Genomic DNA, 24,105 nt, shown 5'->3' with positions numbered 1-24,105 from the left:
GTTTTTCTTATGATGTGTTCCCATAAACTTACCATTTTAAATATAGATCCATATTTGATGATGCAGGAAGAAATCAAACTGAGTTACAAAAGTTACGGCATTGTTCTCTTTGCAGCTACAAATTTTTCAAACTGGATCCACCTTTAGCATGGGAAAGAGAAGTTGGGACTTTGCCAAGTCCTTAACACATCTCCCCACTCCACCATTCCCCCCCTCCCTCTATCATACCAAACCCCTGGAGAAACAGCCACTCATTTCTGTCTTCATGGAGGCACCGCATTAATTTATGTGGAGACAGTTTCTCTGTCCAATTAAGGGCAGTGGGTGGGATCTCTAAGCTGAAGGACAAATCAGAGGCCTTCCAGCTTTAGAGGAGCAATGGATTACAATGGCAGATAAGTAACAAAAAGGGCCCGATTTTACCAATCGGAGCCTAAGGGCTGGATCCGGGCGTAATATGGATCCGAGCCCGGAATCCTCGTTCTAGCACGCCTCTACACTTCTTGCCGGCTCCGATCCGATCCACACTGTGGATGTGGCTTAGCGCTGCCGGACCATTCGGATCTCTGAACTGCGCGTGTGCAATTCGAAAAAAATTGGAGGCAGCGCGCCCAGGCGCACGGCTGTGGTGGTTTGTGCCTTCTGAAAGATTGCTTCCTGCTGTGTTTCCTGGTCAGCGTACCCAGGCGGAACAATTCCAATAGAACATCAGTAGTTCGCTTTGGAAGGCAGGTCTATGCCAGGCTGTATCCTGTTTTGGTGGTTCGACTTGATGGGTCCACTATCAATGTCCGATACAAGGAGCCTAAAAAAATTAATATGATGCCAGTCGATGTTTCCCTTCTGCCAGAAGCTGGGGAGAACTCCACACAGACAGTGACCTGAGCCAGGAATTGAAGCTGTGTTCCTGGCACTGTGAGGCAGCAGTGCTAACCACTGTGCCAGGATGCTGCTAATCCACGATGCACTACAGTAATTCACCAAGGCTCTTTCTCAAGGGCAATTAGGGATTGGCAATCAATGAAGATCTAGCCAGTGACGCCCTTATTCCATTAATGAATAAGAAATTATAGTCATTAATTATTGTTTTCTTTTGTATGCCCATGCAATGTAGAAACATATATTTTAATACAATGAGACCTGCTATATATGATCAGTTTTAAAAAAGAGGGGTAGAAAAATACTCAGTGTGGAGCGTAAGCACTGATATGGACTAGTTGGATTTCATATTCTGTTGCACGCTGTACATTCTGTGTAAAATACCTGTTTGGTTCTGATCTAAGATTAATTATGCATTACATGAATTTAATGAACCAACTGATAAATAATCATTGTCAATTATCATAAAAGTCCATTTGGTTCATAATATCCTTTAGGGGTGGAAATCTGCCATCCTTACTTGATCTGGCCCACATGTGACTCTAGTCCCACAGCAATGTCATTGACTCTTAAGTCCTCTGGGATGGGCAATAAATTCTGGCCCAGCCAGCGTCACCCACATTCTATGAATGAATAAAAAAAATTAACGAGGAGGAGATTAGTTTGCAGTGTATCAAGTAAATTAAATGGCTGCTTTGAAGAGATCAAAATCAGCGTGCATATATTTGAGGAAGGATTTATTTGGATTTGAATACCTTAGATTTTCTCAGATAAAGCTCATATCAGAAATTACAATTTCACCATATCAACAATGTTTCAGCTATATGTGGGATATTGAAACTATAATTGCTCTAAAGATAATTTTCTTAGATCAAGTTTCTTTGATAGGAGTCTGTGTTCCGCATGCTTTTTACTGATTCCTTTGAGAATTTGCTGAAGAGGATTATGAAAATTAGATAAGCCATAAAGAAGAATTATTCATACATTTAATGTGATGCCTTCCCAATATTTTATAGTTTAGAACGCAGATGTCAGTTTTGCCTCTTTCTTCTAGTGAAAACTGCCGACTGCTAAAATGGTACAATTAAAATGAAATGTTGTGTTATGGAGCGGAATGCTGGTGACATTGAAAAAGGCAATGTTTTGACTAGAGTTGACAGACCATGAAAATTTCAGTGTTCTGCATTCATGTGAGATGCTCTAGGTCACAGTGTGAAGTATATGCGATTGCGAAACAAAGCTCACAATTTGGAGTGGATTTTTTGTTTGCTTTTGGGTGTGGGGGGGATCTGGTGATGGCCAAAGTAATCCCTTTCGCTAGCTTCTGAAGGTACTGTGCATTTTGAAATGTGGAGAAAAAATGTAAATACTAATTGTACAACATCCCCAAACTTAAGGATTTATTCTTCCAAAAAATGTTGTGTGCCAGCAACAGCCCAGAAAATCTGAGTAAAGATTAACGTTATGCCTTCTTTCCAGGAGTGAAGGTTTACTTATGTTTTCCCCCATCCTGCACAAATACATGGTGCCACCCTATTGTTGACGCAGTTGTGGCACTGTTGTAATATATTGAGCAGCTTCATGAATTAGATAGAGTGCAGGAACATTAGGAGAGCTAGCTGGAACCAATCTTGGCTAAAGTATTATCTTCTTGAGTTCTCTCCCTGCCCCACAGTGCTACAATCTCCACCACAGCTAGGGCAAGGACTAACTGGAACTGGAATCAAACCCCTTGCCGTTAACATCAATCTGATCCACAAGGGCTGTCCAGCCACCTGAGCCAACCAGCCTCACTAGCAGTCAGAGTTAGATCATAGATCATAGAACGCTACAGTTCAGAAAGAGGCCCTTCAGCCCATCGAGTCTGCACTGAACACAATCCCACCCAGACCCTATGCCCATATCCCTACATATTATACCCACTAATCCCTCTAACCTCCGCTACCCTGGACACTAAGGGGCAATTTCTTTACATGGCCAATCAACCTAACTGGCACATTTTTGGACTGTGGGAGGAAACCCACGCAGGCACGAGGAGAACGCGCAAACTCGACACAGACAGTGACCCGAGCCAAGAATCGAACCTAGGACCCTGGAGCTGTGAAGCAGCAGTGCTCACCACTGTGCTACCATGCCACCCAACATGCTGTGACAACATACATGCATTTTTACATGCATGTTGTAGTCTGGAGCTATAGAGAATGATAGTAGAGCCTCCAACTTTATTCCATCATATGGCTAACCAGCAATCTATCCCACCGCCTGTCCTTGGCGTATGTTGGAAGGATTTATAGTTTCATCTTCAACCTGTTTGGCTGTGTTAGGAGTGGACCATCCAAGGATATATTTGTATAAGGTCTTTAAATAGTGGCATTGAAATGGGTAAGGGTTTCTTCTGTCATCCCAACTAGAAGGTAGCTCAGTTCTTGAAAGCAAAACATTGAGAAGCCAGTGAGCCAAGGTGGAGGTGAACTGGGGTGGAGGAGCAGGCCTATAATTGGGCATGCCTGTCATATAATTTGGAGAGGGTTCCATCATTTTATTTTTGCCTGTTAGGGGGGCGGGGGGAACATAAACATAAGGTACTTCTCTCTTCACTCATCCTCAGCCCCAAATTAAACTGGTATTTCCTTGTGTCGTTCTGTCTTTGGTATAACTTTGGCCCAGTCCTTAACTATGTCTGTGTGACTTGACCAGACTACATCAATGCAATATCTGCCAGCATTAGTGTGGGGCAACTTCACCATCCATTTTTGATTTGACTTATTATTGTCACATGTATTGGTATAGAGTGAAAAATATTGTTTCTTGCGCATTATATAGACAAAGCACACCGTTCATAGAGAAGGAAAGGAGAGAGTGCAGAATGTAGTGTTATAGTCACAGCTAGGGTGTAGAGAAAGATCAACTTAATGCAGGGAAGGCCATTCAATAGTCTGATGGCAGCAGGGAAGAAGCTGTTCTTGAGTTGGTTGGTACATGACCTCAGACTCTTCTAATTGGGTTCACTAATAAACCATGCCAGGAAACAACTAAAACCAACACTTTTCTTTTAGCTGTAATCTAACAAATTGTTTGCAGACATAGTTGATTAAATAGTCTGTGGAACTTGATACTTGTGATCCTGGGACCTTGAGCACTTCATCTGTGGTATGCAGTTCAGGGTTCAGTAAAGTGGCGTATTATCAGCGGCATTACTCGCAGCTTTAGTGAATTACCTTAAGTTTGTGGGAGAAATATTGTAAAATTTCTTATTTTGACTCTTCCCTCAGGCATATCTCCAAATGTTTACTCAGATTGTGAGGAAAAGGTTAGATGGTTGCAGAAGCTGTCAAAGTTAAGACTCCGCCCATTGGTGTCATCTCATTACAAGAGCCAAAACATTCCACGATAAGGTTTTAAACTGTAAATTGTAACCAAATCGAGAAGAGAAAATGTTCCTGAAATAGGTGGTATGAAAAATATTTTTTTAGTGTAGCAAGGCTGGGAGATTCAAGTGGTGCCCAATGCGTGGATAGCATATCCCAGTGCCAGATTTCCAGCAGCATCAGCTCAGTGCCAGAAATCGACAGGGAGCCACATAAATAATTCAAGTAATAATTTAAATATAAGTGAAATACTATTAGTGGGCCTGGGACTGAAATCTCCAGGCCAGCTAACATCTCCCCCCTCACCCCCACCAGAGAGTATTTCACTCCAGCGGAGTTTACAGTAGCTCTTCACTTTCAGGGAGCTGATGGCTTGACCCCGCTGGAGTGAAAAGGGGGCAATCGGGGTGGGGGTGACCCCTGGGCATTGCTACCTTTGCAGTGCCAGCCTGGGTCCCATGCCCCATAGCATGCAAGAAACAATACTTTTCACTGTATACTAATACATGTGACAATAAATCAAAAAATTATAAAGAGAATGTTTATGTCTAGACTGACTTGATATCTTCCGAGCTGTGTATTTGTTAGTAAATAAACATTCTTTCTCGCTCATCCCTCACACGCTGCAAGAACTTCTTCTTTGTGTGGTTTCAAAATATCGCACTGTTTTGTACTCAGACAAGCTCCAAATGGCCAGCTGCACTCACTATGTTAAATCCCAGGATTTAGATGACTGACAGTTCTCCTTCAGAGTGTGTTGTCAAAGTGCTCTGTAACTTCTACAGGCAGGTACTGTGGGATTTAATGAGCGTAGTATTTAAAGGAAAGCACAGGTTTGCTTTTCAACCGTTTAGTAATGTATTAATCTGTTCTGTCTGTTCCTCTTTTAGTTGATCCCTGGTATGTACGCTCAGCAGCCGATGATTCATCCATATTCCCATTCTAGCCTCTCAACTCCAGTTTGCTGCTTGGCAGAAACTACTTTTCTCAAAGCACTGCAGTACTTTGCTCTAATGCTTTTCAGCACATCGCTTCCACACTGCAGTGAAATGTAGGATATCCTCAAAGTCGTGAGGTGCTATTTGAACCAAACAATACCTCCAGAAAGATTGTTTTGCGCTATAAATGAAAAATCTTGCAGTCACTGCTATGTATTTTTCATCAAAGCAGAGCTCCAAGCATCAGTTAAGTCCTGGGAATCCTTCTGAAAATTACATTCAGCAGAGTTCCTTGGTTTCATTCAGAGCCCCTGATTCCAGTGACAGGGTGTAGGATTCCTTAGATGTACAATCTTGCTCTCTGCTCCCCTTGTACGCAAGAAGTTATTGCAGAAAATGACAACTCTAGAATCCTCCTTGGATTAGGTGCTTAGTTTATCGGTTGGACCCACTTCTTAGCCTGGTAAAGAGAGAAATGACCTTCCATGCAGGGAGCGTTGAATGAAACTTTTCACCTAGGCAGAGTCTGGATGCCAGATGGGTAGAGTGCTCCAACAAATTAAGCTGAAAAATATTGATTTTACTGATGCTGAGCATATGGGTCTCAAATGTTAAAACGGAACTTCCAATTTCTTCAATTTCCTAACCTTGCTACACTGTTTGTTTCATGAGAAGGTGATGTTCTGAAGGAACAGAAAATGTGGAGTAAGATAGTACTAAAGATTGTGCTCCAGAGCTAGCTGTGCCCCTAGCCAAGCTGGTCCAATATGACTCCAACCCTGACATTTGGGGAGGCAGTGTTGTAGTTGTATTGTCATTGGACTAGTAATCTAGAGATATGCAGAGTAATCCTCTAGGAACCCAGATTTGAATCCCACCATGGCAGATGTTGAAATTTGAGTTCAGTAAAAATCTGGAATTAAACGTCTAATGGTGACCATGACACGATTGTTGTAGAAACCTTTAGGTTTGCTAGCGTCATTTAGGAAAGGAAATCTGCCATCGTTAGCTGGTCTGACCAACATGTGACGCCAGACCCACAACAATATGGTTGACTTTCAATTGCTGTCAGGGTTGGGCAACAAATGCTGGTCCTGGTAACGATACCCATGTTCCATGAACAAATTTAAAAAGTTTACCCGCAGTGTGGAAGATTGCCCAAGTATGTTCATAAGAAACAGAATAAATCCACTCAATTACCATCCCTTCAATCTATTCTTGATCACCAGCACAGTGATGGAAATTGCTGTTGACAGTGTTATCAAGTTGCACTTACTCAACAATAATCTGGCTCCCTGATGCTCAGTTGGGTTCCTCATTACGACCTTGATCCAAATATGGACAAAAGAGCTGAATGTCAGAGGTGAGGTAAGAGTGATTTCAAGGCAGGATTTGATTGTGTGGCATTAAGAAGCCCAGCAAAACTGCAGTCATTGAGAATCAGGGAGGAAAACTCTGTTGGTTGGAGTTGTTCCGAGCACAAAGGAAGATAGTTGTGGTTGTTGGAGGTCAATTGTCTCAGTCCCAGGACATCACTGCAAGGGCCCCTTAGCTAGTGACTGAGGTCCAACCATCTTTAGCTGTGTCATCAATGACATTTCCGCTATCATAAGGTTAGAAGTGGAGATATTCATGTCTCCATGTCTATGTCCTATAAGACCAGGGCAATACTTGGGCTGTCAAGTGGCAAGTAACATTCTTGCCAAGCAATGACTATCTCCAACAAAAGAGAATCCCTCTTGACATTCAGTAGCTCTCACTGAATCGCCGTACCGCACTATTAACAAACTGGGTATCATTATCGACCAGAAACTGAACTAGACTAGCCGTACAAATACTATGCTCCCAGAGCAGGTCGAAAGCTGGGAATCCTGTTTTGAGTAACTCACTTCTGTCTCCTCAAAGCCTGTCCACCATCTACAAGGCACAAATTGGGAATGTGATGGAATACTCTCCACTTGCCTGGGTGAATTTACTCAAGAAACTCAACACCATTCAGACTAAACAGTCTGCTTGATTTACATCCCATCCACAAATATTCACTCCCTCCACCACTGCTGCACAGTGGCAGCTGTGTGTACCATCTATGAAATGCCCTGCAGAAACTCACCAAGGCTCTTTCAATAGCACTTTCCAAACCTGCAACCACCTAGAAGGACAAGGGCAGCAGACACATGAGGAAAGTATCACCTGGAGGTTTCCCCTCTGAACTACACACCATCCTGACTTGGAAACATATTGCTGTTCCTTCTCTGTTGCTGGGTCAATATCCTAGAACTCCTTTCTGAACAGTCCTGTGGGTGTTTTACAACACATGGACTGCAGCAGTTCAATGATGGTCTAGCCAGCAATGCCCACATCACTGAGCTAATATATTTAAAAAATGTAATTTATAGCCCTTCAAGTGTTAGACCAGTCACAAACAAATCACATTGTGTTAAGCTTCCTATGCCTTCTTTCTTTTGCTCAAATGCATATCATTGCTAGTACCAAACTGCACCAATATCCTTTGAGGATATTGTTACAGAAATATCCTTTAAGGATATTGTTACAGAAATTCCATTGCTGAAGAGGCTGATCGTAAGACACTTAGCAGTGAGTTTGAGTGCACGGACATTTTGAAAACCCATTTTTGTGTGTAAAGAGTCTGCCAAAATGATACTGCTTATCAATAAGTGCATTTGGTTACCTTGTAGCAACTTTCCTCTGAATAGCAGCTGTCAGGGTCTTTTTCATTTCTCAGCACTTATTGAGATCCAGACTCTGATATAACAGCCAGCATTGTGTGTCTCCTTTACTTGGCAGTTAAGTCCATGTTTTCTGATGTTTTCACATTGTGCCCTACCCTACCCTGAGAGTTGTAATAGCAACTGACCAGCTTTTCTTTGATTGAAAATAATTTTTTAGGATATCCCTAAACATAAGATGAAAGATTATGCATATGAGACAAAGAATCTGTGCTATGCTAGGGGGTAATTTTGAAATAATAGATGGTTTAGATGCCATCAACTTCCAATTATATGGAGTTCAAGGTTTACACACTCTATCAACAATTTCTCCTGGGGGTCCTGAATGCACTCTTACAATCTGACCCCTTTAGACAATCCATTGTCATCTGTAGAATCATTAAATCCAAGGCTTCTTTAGCAGTTTTGTTGAGAAATGATTCCCTTGAATGCATGGATCCGAGCGATAGTCTTATCATTTAAATAATATCATTCTCCTTGGGAATTATACAGTTAAACCTTTTACAGGACTCCCAAAATGATAATGTTTTCTTGATGTTATTTTACTTAAGAATCCATGTTGTTCTTGCTCCATTTTGAACTTTAGAAGCTACTCAGTTCCAGCAAAACTTCCGCTTAACCAAATCAAGTGTTGGGAACTTGCTAAACTGTAGATGGATTGATCTATTTTTCTTGTAAGACCAATTCATTATATTCTGGAAGATCTGCAATCTTTCAGTTGAATCTCAAGCCCAGTCTGGTTAAAGACATATGGCCTTACTATTACAGCTTTGAATAAACAATTGGAATCTTGGAAAGTACAGCAGGGAAGGAAGCCATTTAGCTATTCACTTACCTGGATGAGTACAGCTCCAGCAACAGTCAAGAAGCTCAACAACATCCCGGACAAAACAACTTGCTTAAATAACATTACCATCCTAACATTTACCTCTTCCACTATCCACACAACATGGCTGCAGTGTGCAATGCCTACAAGAAACAGTGCAAAAGCTTCTTTAATAGCATTTTCCAAACACGTGTCCTCTGCCACCTGAAGGGCACATTAGGCCACCGCTACCTCCGTTGCCGCCTCGAAGTCACACATCATTCTGGGTGAAAATCCTGGATCTCCCTGCCTAACAGTATCCTGAGAGAATCTTCATTGTGTGGAATTGTAGCTGTTTGAGGAGGTAGCTCAATACCACTTTCTCAAGGGGAATTTGAGTGGACAATAATTGTTGGCCTTGCCAGTGATATCCATGTCCCATTAATTCTTGGACCTTGGGGAATTTACAGTGTAAATCCAAATTTAATACTTTGAAGCAAAGAAATTAAGATAATCTATATCGTGACTTTTTTTTTGCTATCCTTCAGTCAATAGCAAGCTTCCCTCCTGCCACTCCGGTTCCTGTTGGAATTACTGAGGAGAAACAAATAGTGATTACTCAAACTAATGGTGATTTAACAAGTTACTGTGATATTTATAGGAGCTGTCAATTGAAAATTATTCCATATAAAGTACCCTTTTAGTAACTAATTATATCACTTTCAGCCTGTTTTTCTTTCAGGTCTTCATATCTGTTCTGTTGGTTAATGACTTGATTCCTGTGGGAAAAGCAAATCTGTGTCTGTGATAATTGAAGTTGTGAAGGAGTATTCACTTCCTAAGTGGTGTATAATCCTTAAGTATGCAGCTATTTCAAATTGTTATTGCGAAGCTGCTCCCCATGAGAGATGGAATAGCTTCTTAACAGTAGCTACAAAATTTAACATCCTTAGACCTGTATCTATAGCAACCAGGAGCACAATTAAATTGCACCTTAAAAAATGAATGCATTGGGAAGAAGGAAGTTTGGGTGGGTGATCTTTCGGATAACCTGCACCAAATCTATTAGACGCCCATGTGCTTCAGTCCAATTCAAGACAAAAAATGTGGATTCATGTCACAAACTTGAGGGGAGCAACCCTAATATGTTACTGAGGAAAACCAAAATGCGACTTCTCAAACCAATCAACATAAAACAAGTCACTGTGTTATTTAAGGAACACTGTCATTTGGAAATTATTCCATTCCATCGGGCCTGCACTGACAACAATCCCACCCAGATCCTATCCCCATAACGACACACCCTTTACCCTGCTGGTACCCCTGACATTAAGGATCAATTTAGCATGGCCAATCAACCTATCCCACACATGGACTATGGGAGGAAACCGGAGCCCCCGAAAGAAATCCACATAGACAAGGGGAGAACATACTAACTCCACAGTCACCCGAGGCCAGAATTGAACCCAGGTCCCTGGTACTGTGAGGCAGCAGTGCTAACCACTGTGCCACCATGAAAGTTGTTTTCTCTCTGGCAGTAGTGTGTTATGGCTGTGATTTCAGCCTTGTATTCACTAAATCTCCAAGTGACCCAGGAATATTTTGCAGAAAAATTCCTCCCCTCCCTAGAGCAGCATCACTCTATCAGGAAGATAAATCACTAATGAAATGTCGATGGATTATCTTTTACCTATGAACCTACATAGGTCTGTGTTTTTGCCTGTAAAAACAGGACTTCTGCAAGAACAGAATGCAACCCTTTGTCTTGTGTGCTGGCATTTTGACAACAATGGAATTGAACCCACACTTAGTTATTCAGTACAATGGGAGGAATTCTCCTTCACCCGCCTACTAAATAGGATTGCAGCAGACTGGGAGGAACATTTGGCTCCTCACTACCCTGAATTGGATGTCCCGGTCCTCTGCTCAGATTGCCACTGGCGGGTGCTTTTTGGCCCACTACTTGCAGACAGTGGCAGAAATTATGATTTGTATGTTTTGTCCTTGTCTGCCTCACTCATCATTTTTGGGAATGCCTTGTTGTGGAAGGTGGCACGGGAAGCGCTGGCAAGTCATGGTGGCTCCCTCTTCACGGTTGCAACCATCAGTCCCAGGATCCAGCCATAAGTGTTGCAGCCTTTGGTCACTGACCAAGCTTTCAGGGGAAACTTCACCGTGGTGGGCAGCACTGTGGCACAGTGATTAGCACTGCTGCCAAACAGTGCTAGGGACCCAGGTTCAATTCCAGCCTTAGGTAACTGCGTGAAGTTTGCACATTCTCCTCATGTCTGCGTGGGTGCTCCAATTTCCTCCTACCGTCCAAAGATGCGCAGGTTAGGCGGATTGTCCCTCAGTCTCCCAAGATCAATAGGTTTAGGGGAATTAGAGGTAAATATGTGGAGTTAGGGGATAGGACTTGGGTAAGATGCTCTGTTGGAGAGTCAGTGCAAATAGCATAGTGGTATTATTGGTACAGTGTTAAACCAGAATCTCAGCTAATGTTCTGGGAATCCAGATTTGACTCCTGCCCCGGCAGATGGTGGAATTTGAATTCAAAAAACAATATTTGGAATTAAGAATCTACTGATCACCATGAAGCCATTATTGATTGTTGGATAGACCCATCTGGTTCACCGATGCCCTTTAGGGAAGGACATCTGCCATTCTTACCTCCCTGTGACTCCAGAGCCACAACAATATGGTTGACTCTGAACTGCCCTCAGGCAACTGGAAGTGGGTAATAAATGCTGGTCAGCAATGCCCATGTCCCATAAAAGAATAAAAAAAAACTCAACAAGCCAAATATCCTCACTGTGCACTGTAGATGATTCTATGATAAATTGTATTCCCTTGTTTTTTTTGGTGTTGCGTGACATATCAGCTGCGGTACCATCATGCTCCTGCTGAAGGTAGGAATGCTGCTGGATTGTCACCCCCCTCACCACCATCACCAGAGAGGTTTGGGCAGGTTGATGCTGGATTTCTCCCTCTACCAGAGGGGTGCCAATAATTGTGATTCAGATACAACTTTGTAGCTCTGTTTTCTTCGACATAAGTTGATGTTTCACAAGAAGAGATTTTTAAGTTCCATAAACAATAATTCCATTTAATAATCTAAAAATTCTCAGCAACCCCCACAGTGCTGTTATAACTTTAACATCTAAGTATGATCTGTTTTTGATAGATGAAGTGAAATGTTGAATAGCCTTATTTCCTTGACTTGGCTGCCAAACTGTAATGTGACTCACATATCAGAGAGAAAAGCCACCTCCCATTGAAAGACATGTATGTGTGATTTTCTGTCGAATGTGTTTATGGAATGACGCTTATTAAAGACCGTACCTATTAAAGCATCAAACTATCTTTTTAGAAATGTTTACAAATTTTACAGATCATGTTTTCGTACACAAATATCAATTATGATCCTGATTTGTGTTGCATTCCATCAGTGTCACAGGTTTTTAACAAGCATGCAGTGGTTTGGGGGAAAGGGAATAGTTTTCCTGGGAAACACATCATATTCATTGTTTTGCAAACAAATTGATAATTACTGGTGTACAAAGTGGGGAGGAAAACTGCTCAAATAGGGTTATTTATGGCAGCTTCTTGTTTTTTTAACCTGGTCCCAAATAGTTGTTAATTGCGACATCCACATAATACCTCCTGCTCTGCATTCAGAAATATTAATACCAGGTTGGACTTTAACCTGGTGTTGTGAGACTTCTTACTGTGTTTACCCCAGTCCAACGCCGGCATCTCCACTTAAGAAATATTAACCAACCTATCTGAAACTCCATTTCTCAGGTTGCTCTTATCACAACCTAATCTTGGGAACAGTTTAATCATGGACATATGCCTGTGATTGAACATGCCTTTTTGGGCAACATTGCAGATGATGAGTCAGTGTTGCCCGTCTGTGCGAAATCTAGCCTAGGTGGGTCCAGATTTATGATTCAAATCCTTTGAGTCATCGAGTAAAGTATTTCTTTGAATAAAGCTGCTGTTACATGTTGGATGCATTGAGGTTTTTGAATACTTTTTTATCTTTACTCACTTTTTAAATTTCTCCTTGATAAGACAACAATGCTGTTTAATCAGAGATTGGATTGCAAATGGTTAACATTTTACCTGTGAACGGTACCCATAAACTCTTTAGAAGTACATAATATCCATTGGTTCTGAATTTGTTTAACTATTTATCTTTTTTTTTGTGTGGCTGAACCCTTAGAGTCAACTTCTTAGCCTAAAAGTTTACCTTGTGATTCTGAATTAGAGTTGGTTATGGCAGGCCATGTTTTCAAAGTGGGACTGACTGAGAACCTGGCAGCCTGATGAATTCCAGGTGCTGGCCCCTTGCCTCATTCACACAATGCTACTTTGAAATGTAAATGCCCTTATTCAACAGGAGATGAGTGCAGTGCCAAATTTAGTGGTTCCAAGCACTGTTTGATTTCATCTATCTAGCAATGAACTTTAGAAATTAAAACCTCATGGATCAGAAATTGGCTACCTGCAAGAAAGCTTGTGGGATTACTATCAAATAAACTGGTTGGACTTAAACCTGGTGTTGTGAGATTTCTTACTGTGTTTACCCCAGTCCAACGCCAGCATCTCTACCTCATAGCTGCAAGAAGACAGAGAGTGGTGGTTGATGGGAAATGTTCATCCTGGAGTTCAGTTACTAGTGGTGTATCGCAAGGATCTGTTTTGGGGCCACTGCTGTTTTTCATTTTTATAAATGACCTACATAAGGGCATAGAAGGATGGGTTAGTAAATTTGCGGATGACACTAAAGTCAGTGCCGTTGTGGACGGTGTGGAAGGATGTTGCAGGTTACAGAGGGACGTAGATAAGCTGCGGAGCTGGGCTGAGAGGTGGCAAATTCAGTTTAATGCGGAAAAGTATGAAGAGATTCACTTTGGAAGGAGTAACAGGAATGCAGAGTACTGGGCTAATGGTAAGTTACTTGGTTGTGTGGTTGAGCAGAGAGATCTCGGTGTCAATGTGTATCGATCCCTGAACGTTGGCACCCAGGTTGATAGGGTTGTTAAAAAGGCGTACGGTGTGTTCGCTTTTATTGGTAGAGGGATTGAGTTTAGGAGCCATGAGGTCATGTTGCAGCTGTACAAAACTCTGGTGCAGCCGCACTTGGAGTATTGCGTACAGTTCTGGTTGCCGCATTATAGGAGGGATGTAGAAGCATTGGAAAGGGTGCAGAGGAGATTTACCAGGATGTTGCCTGGTACAGTGGGACGGTCTTATGAGGAAAGGTGAGAGACTTGTGGCTGTTTTCATTAGAGAGAAGAAGGTTAAGAAGTGACTTAATAGAGGCATATAAGATGATCAGAGGATTACATAGGGTGGACAGAGAGAGCCTTTATCCTCGGATGGAGATGGCTAGCATGAGGGAACATAGCTTTAAATTGAGGGGTGATAGATATAGGATAAATGTCAGAGGTATGTTCTTTACTCAGAGAGTAGTAAGAGCGTGGAATGCCCGGCCTGCGACAGTAGTGGATTCATAAGAACATAAGAAATAGGAGCAGGAGTAGGCCACCTAGCCCCTCGAGCCTGCCCTGCCATTCAATAAGATCATGGCTGATCTTGTAGTGGTTCAGTTCCAATTACCCACGTGCTCCCCATAATTCCCTTATTGATCAGAAATCTATCTACCTGTGACTTAAACATATTCAACGAGGTAGCCTCCACTGCTTCAATGAGCAGAGAATTCCAGAGATTCACCACCCTCTGGGAGAAGAAGTTCCTCCTCAACTCTGCTCTAAACTGACTCCCCCTTATTTTGAGGCTGTGTCCTCTAGTTCTTGTTTCCTTTCTAAGTGGAAAGAATCTCTCTGCCTCCGCCCTATCTAGCCCCTTCATTATCTTATACGTCTCTATAAGATCCCCCCTCAGCCTTCTAAACTCCAATGAGTACAGGCTCAATCTACTTAATCTCTCTTCATAAGCTAACCCCCTCATCTCCAGTATCAACCTGGTTAACCTTCTCTGCACCCGCTCTAAGGCCAACATATCCTTTCGCAAATAAGGGGACCAAAATTGCACACAGTACAGTTGGATTCATCAACATTAAGGGCATTTAAACAGTCACTGGATAAACATATGGATGATATTGGAATAGTATAGGTTAGATGGGCTTTAGATTGGTTTCACAGGTCGGTGCAACATCAAGGGTTGAAGGGCCTGTACTGCGCTGTAATGTTCTATGTTCTTAGTGCTTGTTTATTTTTGTTATGCCCTTCAGTGACTGTTGTATCTGTACTTACAGACCCCTTTGCTCCTCTGCCACATTTAGATTTGTAGGTTCCAAGTAATATGTGATGTCTTTATTTTTCTTGTGGAAATTTGATATTTCTGACTTATCTTGATCGAAATTTATTTGCCAATTATAGTCCGCCAGTTTGCTAATATTTTGTCATTTGTTGCAGTCCTTCAGCCTTTATCTGCATCCGATTAACCGGGTGCAAATAAGGTTCATGCTGGCCTGGCAGGCGGGCATCCGCTGTAAATTCAAGCTGGCATGAAACTGATTTCTGGGTCTCCCGCCGTATTCTTTCCCCGCGCATGCCTTCAAACCCATCAGCAGTGGCTTGTGAGAATTCCGTTGTGCATTGTAGTAATTCAGCAGTTCCCCAGAAACAGCAAAATGAAAGCTTTTCAGCTTTGACAGAGGGTCACCTGGACTCAAAATGCCAGCTCTTTTCTTTCCTTACAGATGCTGCCAGACCTGCTGAGATTTTCCAGCATATTTCTCTTTTGGTTTCAGATTCCAGCATGGGCAGTAATTTGCTTGTATCTAGGTGGCTGTACAATTCTGATTTATAAGTACCTTGTGTGTTATTTAATGAAGTCTGTGAAAGAGCATCTTTACAGGACTATTCAGAAAATTGGGAGTCAGGGTATGGCAGTGAGATGTCAGGGAGGAACTGTTCCGGGTCCACGGGTAACTGTTCAGATAATAGTTTTATTTTGCTAGATGGTTTGTTAATATATTTAAATACATCGTTTTAGCTGTGGGTATTGAGGTTTGTGAAGATGCCTGCTCAAAACGTATGGGTTGGGCTGGGAAGAAAATGGAGCCATTTAGTGGTGAATGCTTTGGCCCTGCCTATTTGTGAGCTAAACTTATTTATGAACAATTTGGGCTCGTCTATGCCAAACTATGTGGTAAACTTAAGAGTGGTTGTTCAGCTCAATGCAAGTGTGAATCATACATTTGTGAATCACAAAATAAAGGATGTCTGTTGTAATTGAAAAATTGTGAACGCATGCATAGGTGTAGTTTGCTGACTTGGTGGTGAACCTGCTTTTACAATTTTTGTGACTGCTGAATGGTTTTTGCCACCATGTCTGCACAAGTTTGCATCTTCTCTGGATAGAGGCTAACTATAGACATATCAAACTCTGGTCATTTTCAACCACGCTGTTTTTGTTTATGCTTTCAGAAGAAATTCCATGGTTACTAATGGTATTCTTTGTTCATATAGGGGACTGAATTCTACTCAGGGATGCACTGCACACTCCAATGAGAACGTACCCTCAGTGAGGTCCTAGCAGCATGGATCAGGATGAATTCCCACCCCCTCCTCCTGAAGGTAAAAGTTATGCAGTTTTTTAAGTCACACCGTGTGAAAAAATAACAAAATATCATGAAATCTGCAGTAGTGACTGCAATGCCTCTGCTAACCAGTGACATAATAGATAAGGCTTGGTCTAAATGGAGGTGGTGAATTTTCACATATTTCAGGAATGCCTGATGTTGGGCATTTTTCACATTCTTTAAGTACCATAGATTTTTTTCACCCATTGTGATGTGTTTATGAATTAACTTTAATTCCTTTATTACAAGATAATTAAATTCTGGCTTTGGCTGACTGTAAAGAGTTTGCGCTTTTTCCCCATGTCTGCATGGGTTTCCTCCAGGTGCTCCGGTTTCCTCTCTCACTCCAAAGATGTGCAGTTTAGCTGGATTGGCCATGCTAAGTTGTCCCTTAGTGTCCCAAAATGTGTAGATTAGATGGGTTGACTGTGGAGTTGTGGGGTTATGAGGGTGGAATGGTGGGGTAGGAATGGCACCTGGGTGGGGAAGGGGCAGGTGCTTGGGTGGGGTGGTCTATAGAGAAGTTGGCGTAGGCTCGATAAGATAAGTAGCCTTATGTGCACCGTAGGGATTTTATAATGTTAAATATAGAGAAGGCAATCAGGCCTATCTAAATTTATCTATCCTGAGAGACCCTCGCCTTCACATCATAACATCAAATTGCTTCTTAAATGATTCAGAGAGGGGAGGCAGTGGCACAGTGGTATTGTCACTGAGCTAGTAATCTAGAGATGCAGGGTAATGCTCTAGGTTTGAATCCCACCCTGGCAGATGATGAAATTTGAATTCAATAAAAATCTGAAATTAAAAGGCTTATAATGACCATGAAACCATTGTCATTGTCACATGAACTAGATGAAACCCATCTAGTTCAATAATGGCGAAAGGAAGGAAATCTAACATTCTTACCTGGCCTACTGCAGACCTACAGCATAAATGCTCTCTCAGTTAGGGATGAGCAATAAACGCAGCTCAGCCAGCAATGCGCACATCCTGTGAATGAATTTTAAAAAAGTTATTGCTTCCTATATAGATTTGGAAGTTTATCCTGGCACTAGAGTTTAAATTGAATGCAACTGCCTCACCCATATATGTTGTACAAAATACTTTTCTCATAAGCATCATACACCGATGGGCATTCTGATCGTGAGATGGAACAAAACAGCTAAAATTATCCTTTAATCTCATACATGAGAACATGTCTTGTCATTTTCTGTTATGATGTGTGTCTACCCAATAGTTAATGTCATTTTAGTGGCTCTTGCATATCACTGCAAACCACCCATTACTGTAGGTAATACTGTAGGTTGCATTTTTAATTTGCGAAAAGATCCATAATGCATAATTTCATGGAGTTAATTTTAATTCATGTAATGATCATAATGTTAGCCACTCTTAGTAATCTTGCGAGGGCGTCTTTCCTTTCCCATAGTTGAGAAATTTTGTACATTAAATAGTGTGATTCCTACAATTGCCTAGTGTCCACTAACAATCAGCTGGAATACTTCCTTCAGCCGTTGCTTGATAACTTTGCTCTGAAATGTTGTATCCTTTGCAATGTTACTGTGTGCAAGGTCATCTTAACTGTGATATGTCCGTTACTGTTCTATACTCTTTCCTGATTTACTTTCTGCTACTTTATAACTTTATTTTATCCAATTGGTGAAACATACTGTGGGCATGTTATGTTCAGCCATGTGAGCAGATCTGACATTGCAACCTCTGCATTATTTAGTTGGGTTAACTGGATGTGTTCCAAGATCAATTGCTCTTCTAGACAAACTTAGTGCAGCTACATTACTGGCATCTTTTTGACAATGTGGAAAATTGCCCAGGTATATCGCATCCACAAAAAGCATAACAAATCCAACCTTGGCAATTAGCATTCCAGCCTGCTCTCTGCCATCAACAAAATGATGCAAGAGTTCATGGACAGTGCTATCAAGTGGCACTTAGCCACTATTAAGCTGGCAAGTGGAGTATAATGTGAGGACACATGAAATTGTCCTTTTGGCAGTCTAAAAACAAAGTATAATAGCTAAATGGTGATAGATTGCAGCATTTTGAGGTGCAGAGGGATCTAGGTGTCGTATTGCATGAATCACAAAAGGCAAGTATGCAGGTACAGCAAATAATTAGGAAAGCTAATGGGATGTTATCATTTATTGTGAGGGAAATTGAATACAAAAGTAGGGAGGTTATGTTTCAGTTGTACAGGATACTAATGAGGCCATATTTGGAGTACTGTGTATAGTGTTGGTCATCTTACTAAGGAAGGATGCAAATGCTTTGGAATCAGCTCAGGGAAGTTTTTTCAGACTAATACACGCAATGGCTGGGTTGCCTTTTTAGGAGAGATTAGGCAGGCTAGACTTGTATCTGCTGGAGTTTAGAAGAGAATAAGAGGCAAGATGATTGAAACATATATGGTCCTTGGCACGATCCTTGGGGCGACAGTGGTTAGTACTGCTGCCTCACAGTGCCAGGGACCTGAGTTTGATTCCTGGCTTGGGTCACTGTCTGTGTGGAGTCTGCATGTTTTCCCTGTGTAGGTTTCCTCCAGGTGCTCCTGTTTTCTCCCGCAGTATGAAAGACATGCTGGTTAGGTGCACTAGCTGTGCTAAATTCTCCCTCAGTGTACCCAGACAGGTGCCGGAATGTGACAACTAGGGGATTTTCATAATAACTTCATTGTAGTAAGTCTACTTTCAACACTAATAAATAAACTTCAATTTAGATCCTGAGTGGTCTTGACAGGAAAGAATCTAGAACTAACGATCATTGCTTAAAATTAAGGAGTTGCCCATTTAAAATGGAGATAAGGCAGTTTTCTTTGTGAGGGTCGTGAGTATTTGGAACTCTGTTCTTGAGAAGGCAATGGAAGCAGATTCTTTGAATGTTTTTAAGGCAGAGGAGATAGATTCGAGGTAAAGAAGGGGATGATAGGTATTCAGGAGTAGACGGAATGCAGATTTGAGCTTTTATCAGATTAGCCATGATTTTATTAAATTGTGGAAGGGGGCTCGAGGTGCTGAACGGTCTACTCTGGCTCCTTGCTCATAACCTGCTTACTGATGCTCAGTTTGGATTCTGCCTGGTTCACTTGGCTCCAGATTCATTATGGCTTTGCTGCAAACATGGACAGGGAACTGAATTCCTGTCCATGAGGTGAGAGTGCTCAAGTCAGCATTTAACTGGATGTGGCATCAAAGACCCCTCATAAAACTTAGGTCAGTGGCAATCTGGAGATAAAACCCTCAAAGAGTTGGAGTTTGTTCTGTATTCTTACCACTCTTCAGGTAAAGAAGTTTCTCCTGGATTCCCGATTTGATTAATTAGTGATAATCTTACAGTTCTGACCTTTGGATTTGGACACCCCACAAGTAAATTCTTTTATGGCTGCCTTTGTTATCAATGCCACACATACACTGCTCTGATGTTTTACTTTATTACGGCATTGCAAGTGATTGAGTCGGCAGTGGCTAGGATCAAAGATAGCGCTGCTCCAGTTGTGGAGTATGATTTGGGAATATGTGAAGTTGTTCACTTTGGCAGGAAGATTTAAACAGTATTACTTAAATGTAGGATGACTGAAGAATTTCAAGATGCAGAGGGATCTAGATGTTTTCATCACAAAATGTTAGTATATAGATACAGCAAGCAATCAAGAAGACTAATGGAATGCTATCCTTTATTACGAGAGGAATTGAACATAAAAATAAGCATGCTATGCTTCTGATATTCAGGACATTGATCATTTTGAATACTGTGTGCTGTTTTGGCCTCCAAATTTAAGAAAGGATGTACATTCTTTGGAGGCAATTCAGAGGAGCTTTGCTAGATTGGTAGCTGGAATGAACAGTTTGTCCTATGAGGAAAGACTGCAAAGGCTGGGCTTCTTCCCACTGGAGTTAAGAAGAGTGAGGTATGATGTGATTGAAGAGTATAAGATCCTGAAATGTCTTGACAAGATGGATGTGGGAAGAATGTTTCCTGCAGTGGGTGAGTCCAGAACTAGGGGGCACCATTTTAGAACAGAGATGAGGAGAGTATTTTTTGAGGGATGTGTAACTGTGGAACACACTGCCTTTTAAAGCAGTGGGGGTGGGGTCAGTGAATATTTTCAAGGTGGAGGTAGATGGATTCTTTTTAGGCAAGCTAACCGAAGGTTATTGGGGGTAGATGGGAATTTGGAATTCAAAACACAGACATATCTATCATGATCTTATTGAATTGCATAGCAGGCTCAAGAGGCCAACTTTTGCTCCTATTTTATATGTTTTTAGCACAGCTGTGTTTAAGAGAGCATTCTTTAATTTCTAATTGAACGGTATTGTCCTGAGCGGCTGTCACTCACTGAGAGGGAGTCGGTTTTCTGAATGGAGGCCCCAGTTGGAATTAGGCTGGGGGTGTGATCTTACCGCCCGTTCATGTCACGCTCCTGCTGCAGCGAAGACGGAGAATTTGGCGACAAGCCAAATCTCTGTTCACTGCAGCGGGATGGGAAATTCCCACTGGCGTGAACAGTCGGAAAATTGCAGCCTGTGAATTTGGGCCTAACGGGGAATAGCTAGGAGTTCCGGTGGCTGAAGATGAGACTCCAGGATGGTATGTTGCCTCCCGGGGTCAAGGATGTTTCAGAGTGGCTACAAGACATTCTAGAGGGAGAGGGTGAACAGCCAGTGGTTGTGATACACCTTGGTACGAACAGCATAGGTTAAAAAAAAGGGAGTTAGGAAGTAAGTTGAAAAGTTATTCCTCAGGTTTATTACCAATTCCACCTGTTAGTCAGAGCAGAATTGAGCAGGGAAATCCTGCTGGCATAAAAGCTGTTTTGGGTCTCCTGCTTAATTCTCCACCCCTTCCGCTGTTCTCGTCCCCAAAAACAGGGGCAGGAAATGCCTTTTTTCTACATCTCCGTTATCAAACCCTTTGATAATCTTGAAATTTGTATTACCCCCCAGCCTTCTGTTTCCAGAGAAATGAGCCCTAACCTGTTCCCTCTCTATTGATGTTCTAATTCCTCAGCTCTGTTGTCTTTCCTTGTGAATCCTTTGCATACTTGATCCAATTTTGCCTCTGCTATGCCGTTCCATGTCTTTTGAAGTGAACCGCAGCATTTGGTTTGCTATTTTTAATGATCCTATTAACATCTGCAACCAGTTATTAGTACTGATATATCTGATCCCCTAGATCCCTCTGCTTTCCTACTTCTGCAGTTCTTGAAGATGGCTCAGCTCCGTCTGCTCAAAGACACTTTGGATTAGGCAGTAAATTCCAGCCTTATCAGCGACAACCATACCTCTCGAATAAATTTTAAAAATGCAGGAACCATTGTCACAATGTGCAAAATCAGATATTCTAACGCTGATGCAAAACATGCTGATTCTGGGACAGGGATTTCCTGCTGAGGTCTGTTTAAAAGGTTGTGGGTGACTCCTGAACTAGGGGGCACTATTTTAAAATGTGGGTGCGCTACCTTCAAACAGAGATAAGGAGAGCATTTTCTGAGAAATGTGTAACTGTGGAACATGCTGCCTTTTAAAGCAGTGGGGGTGGGCTCAGTGAATATTTTCAAGGTGGAGGTAGCTGGATTCTTTTTAGACAAGCTAATCAAAGTTTACTGGGGGTAAATGGGAATTTGGAATTCAAAACACAAATGTATCTATCATGATCTTCCTGAATTGTACAGCAGGTGTGGCTGACACAATTTGATGTGGAGATGCCGGCGTTGGACTGGGGTAAACACAGTAAGAAGTCTCACAACGCCAGGTTATAGTCCAACAAGTTTATTTGTTAGTAAACACCACAAGCTTTCGGAACGCTGTTCCTTCGTCAGGTGAGTGGAAAGTTCTGATCAGAAACAGGACATATAAAGGCACACACAGTTTGCAGAATACTGATTAGAATGCGAGTTTTTACAGTTAATCTGCTATTCAAGTCTTAAAGGTGCAGACAATGTGAGTGGAGATATCATTAAGCAAAGGTTAAGAGATGTGTATTGTCTCCAGTTAGGACAGTAAGTGAGATTTTGCAAGTTCAGGCAAGTCGTGGGGGTTACCGATAGTGTGACATGAACCCAAGATCCTGGTTGAGGCCGTCCTCATGTGTGCGGAACTTGACTGAACTGATAGCCAAGTTCCACACACATGAGGTCGGCCTCAACCAGGATCTTGGGTTCATGTCACACTATCGGTAACCCCCACGACTTGCCTGAACTTGCAACATCTCACTTACTGTCCTGTCTGGAGATGATACACATCTCTTTAACCTATGCTTAATGCTATCTCTACTCACATTGTCTGCACCTTTAAGACTTGAATAGCAGATTAACTGTAAAAATTCGCATTCTAATCAGTATTCTGCAAACTGTGCGCTTTTATATGCCCTGTTTCTGATCAGAACTTTCCACTCATCTAACGAAGGAACAGCGTTCCGAAAGCTTGTGGTGTTTACTGTCAAATAAACTTGTTGGACTATAACCTGGTGTTGTGAGACTTCTTACTGTGACACAATTTGTGCCGAGCAAACCTAGACTTGAATTTACTAATACATAATGTGAAGTTATCCTATTTATTTCTATATTTGTACTTCTCTTTTTTGTGGTTGCTTCTTAGCTTGTGTTTTGTATTCATTGTATATGTAAGAGTGGTATTGAAATAAAAATTGGAATTCCAAAACAAACTTACATTAGGATCCTGAGCAAAATTTCTGTAAGGTCTCTTTGGTAAATCAGTGTGAAGAAGTTCTGTCTTTTCAGCTGTTTGCTGTGAAACCATGTAAATGGGTCAAGACCCAGAGGCTAAAGTGTTGTTAGGAATTAAGTTATTGTGTGGAGCAATTGGCACAATGCACAATGAACCTCAAGTAAAATGACTAATGATTTGATCAAGCTCGCCACCTAACTTTGTATGCACTGTGCAGAGGTTCGCTTTCATAGAAAACCTTTCACTCCCTTTGAATTGAATATGGTTGAATGTGTTCTTGAAAATGGGTAAAGAAAAAAATAATGATTTGTTTTTAATTGTTAAGAAATGCATTGGCAATAGGTCAGTTCCCAAGCTCACCATTCAATACGAAATGCCCCATGAACATGCCAAAGGATTCAGGCTGATGACTGAAAGCCACGTTAATTAGGCAGCACCATTAAAATGAAATAAACAGCATATCAAAACGCTCGATTTAAGTTGGCATCACTTAAAACAGTAGAAATCTTCGTGGTTTTTTGCAGTACATCAAATGAATCCTTGACGAGTTTTCCCTCTTGAATTGATACTGATGAGGAATCCGTCTGAAAGCTTCCTTTTGTATAGATGGGATTTTTGGGGTTTTATGATTGCAAATGGAGCCTGCTGCTCATCTAACCTCTCCCCACTTGCACCTGAAACATGGTGTGGTGGCATCAGATCGGCAATACTGTGCTATTGTGCCAATCTTCAGTGTTGCGGAAAGTGAGTGGACACTTTAATTGGAAGCTCACCCATCATTTTAAAAGCTAGTGAGTTTGTTAAAGAGCCAAACATATAATTTTCTATCCTTGCTGTGTTTTCCGGGTGTCAGGCAGGAAAGGTTTTGGGAATGCTTTATGGCAGGTATGACGATACAAGCAGCCACCTGATACAGACTTGCACTTTGCATATGTACATGAGGAAAATAATGCTTCTCCAGTTTCCCAGAGGGGAAGGGGCCTGAAAGATCTTGGGCTGTGCCTGGTTTGCTCGACATTCATCCATTGTTTTTACAACAAAGC

At 41.7% G+C, this 24,105-nt stretch overlaps 1 protein-coding gene across 2 annotated transcripts in view; it reads left to right on the top strand.

The window, feature by feature from the left end:
• Positions 1-24,105, top strand: part of arhgef10 (Rho guanine nucleotide exchange factor (GEF) 10) — a 284,795-nt gene that overhangs the window by 20,234 nt on the left and 240,456 nt on the right. For both annotated transcript variants that reach the window (XM_080192046.1, XM_080192045.1), the window contains exon 2: positions 16,243-16,350. In XM_080192046.1, the coding sequence (XP_080048172.1) occupies positions 16,314-16,350 (37 nt within the window). In that variant the 5' untranslated portion in view covers positions 16,243-16,313. The remainder of the gene's footprint in view (positions 1-16,242; positions 16,351-24,105) is intronic.

This window comes from Carcharhinus amblyrhynchos, chromosome 7, assembly GCF_965287045.1.
Source record: "Carcharhinus amblyrhynchos chromosome 7, sCarAmb.v2.hapA, whole genome shotgun sequence".
NCBI classification, from domain to species: domain Eukaryota; kingdom Metazoa; phylum Chordata; class Chondrichthyes; order Carcharhiniformes; family Carcharhinidae; genus Carcharhinus; species Carcharhinus amblyrhynchos.
Note: the sequence above shows the minus strand (reverse complement) of the source record. Positions and strands in the feature narration are given on the sequence as shown.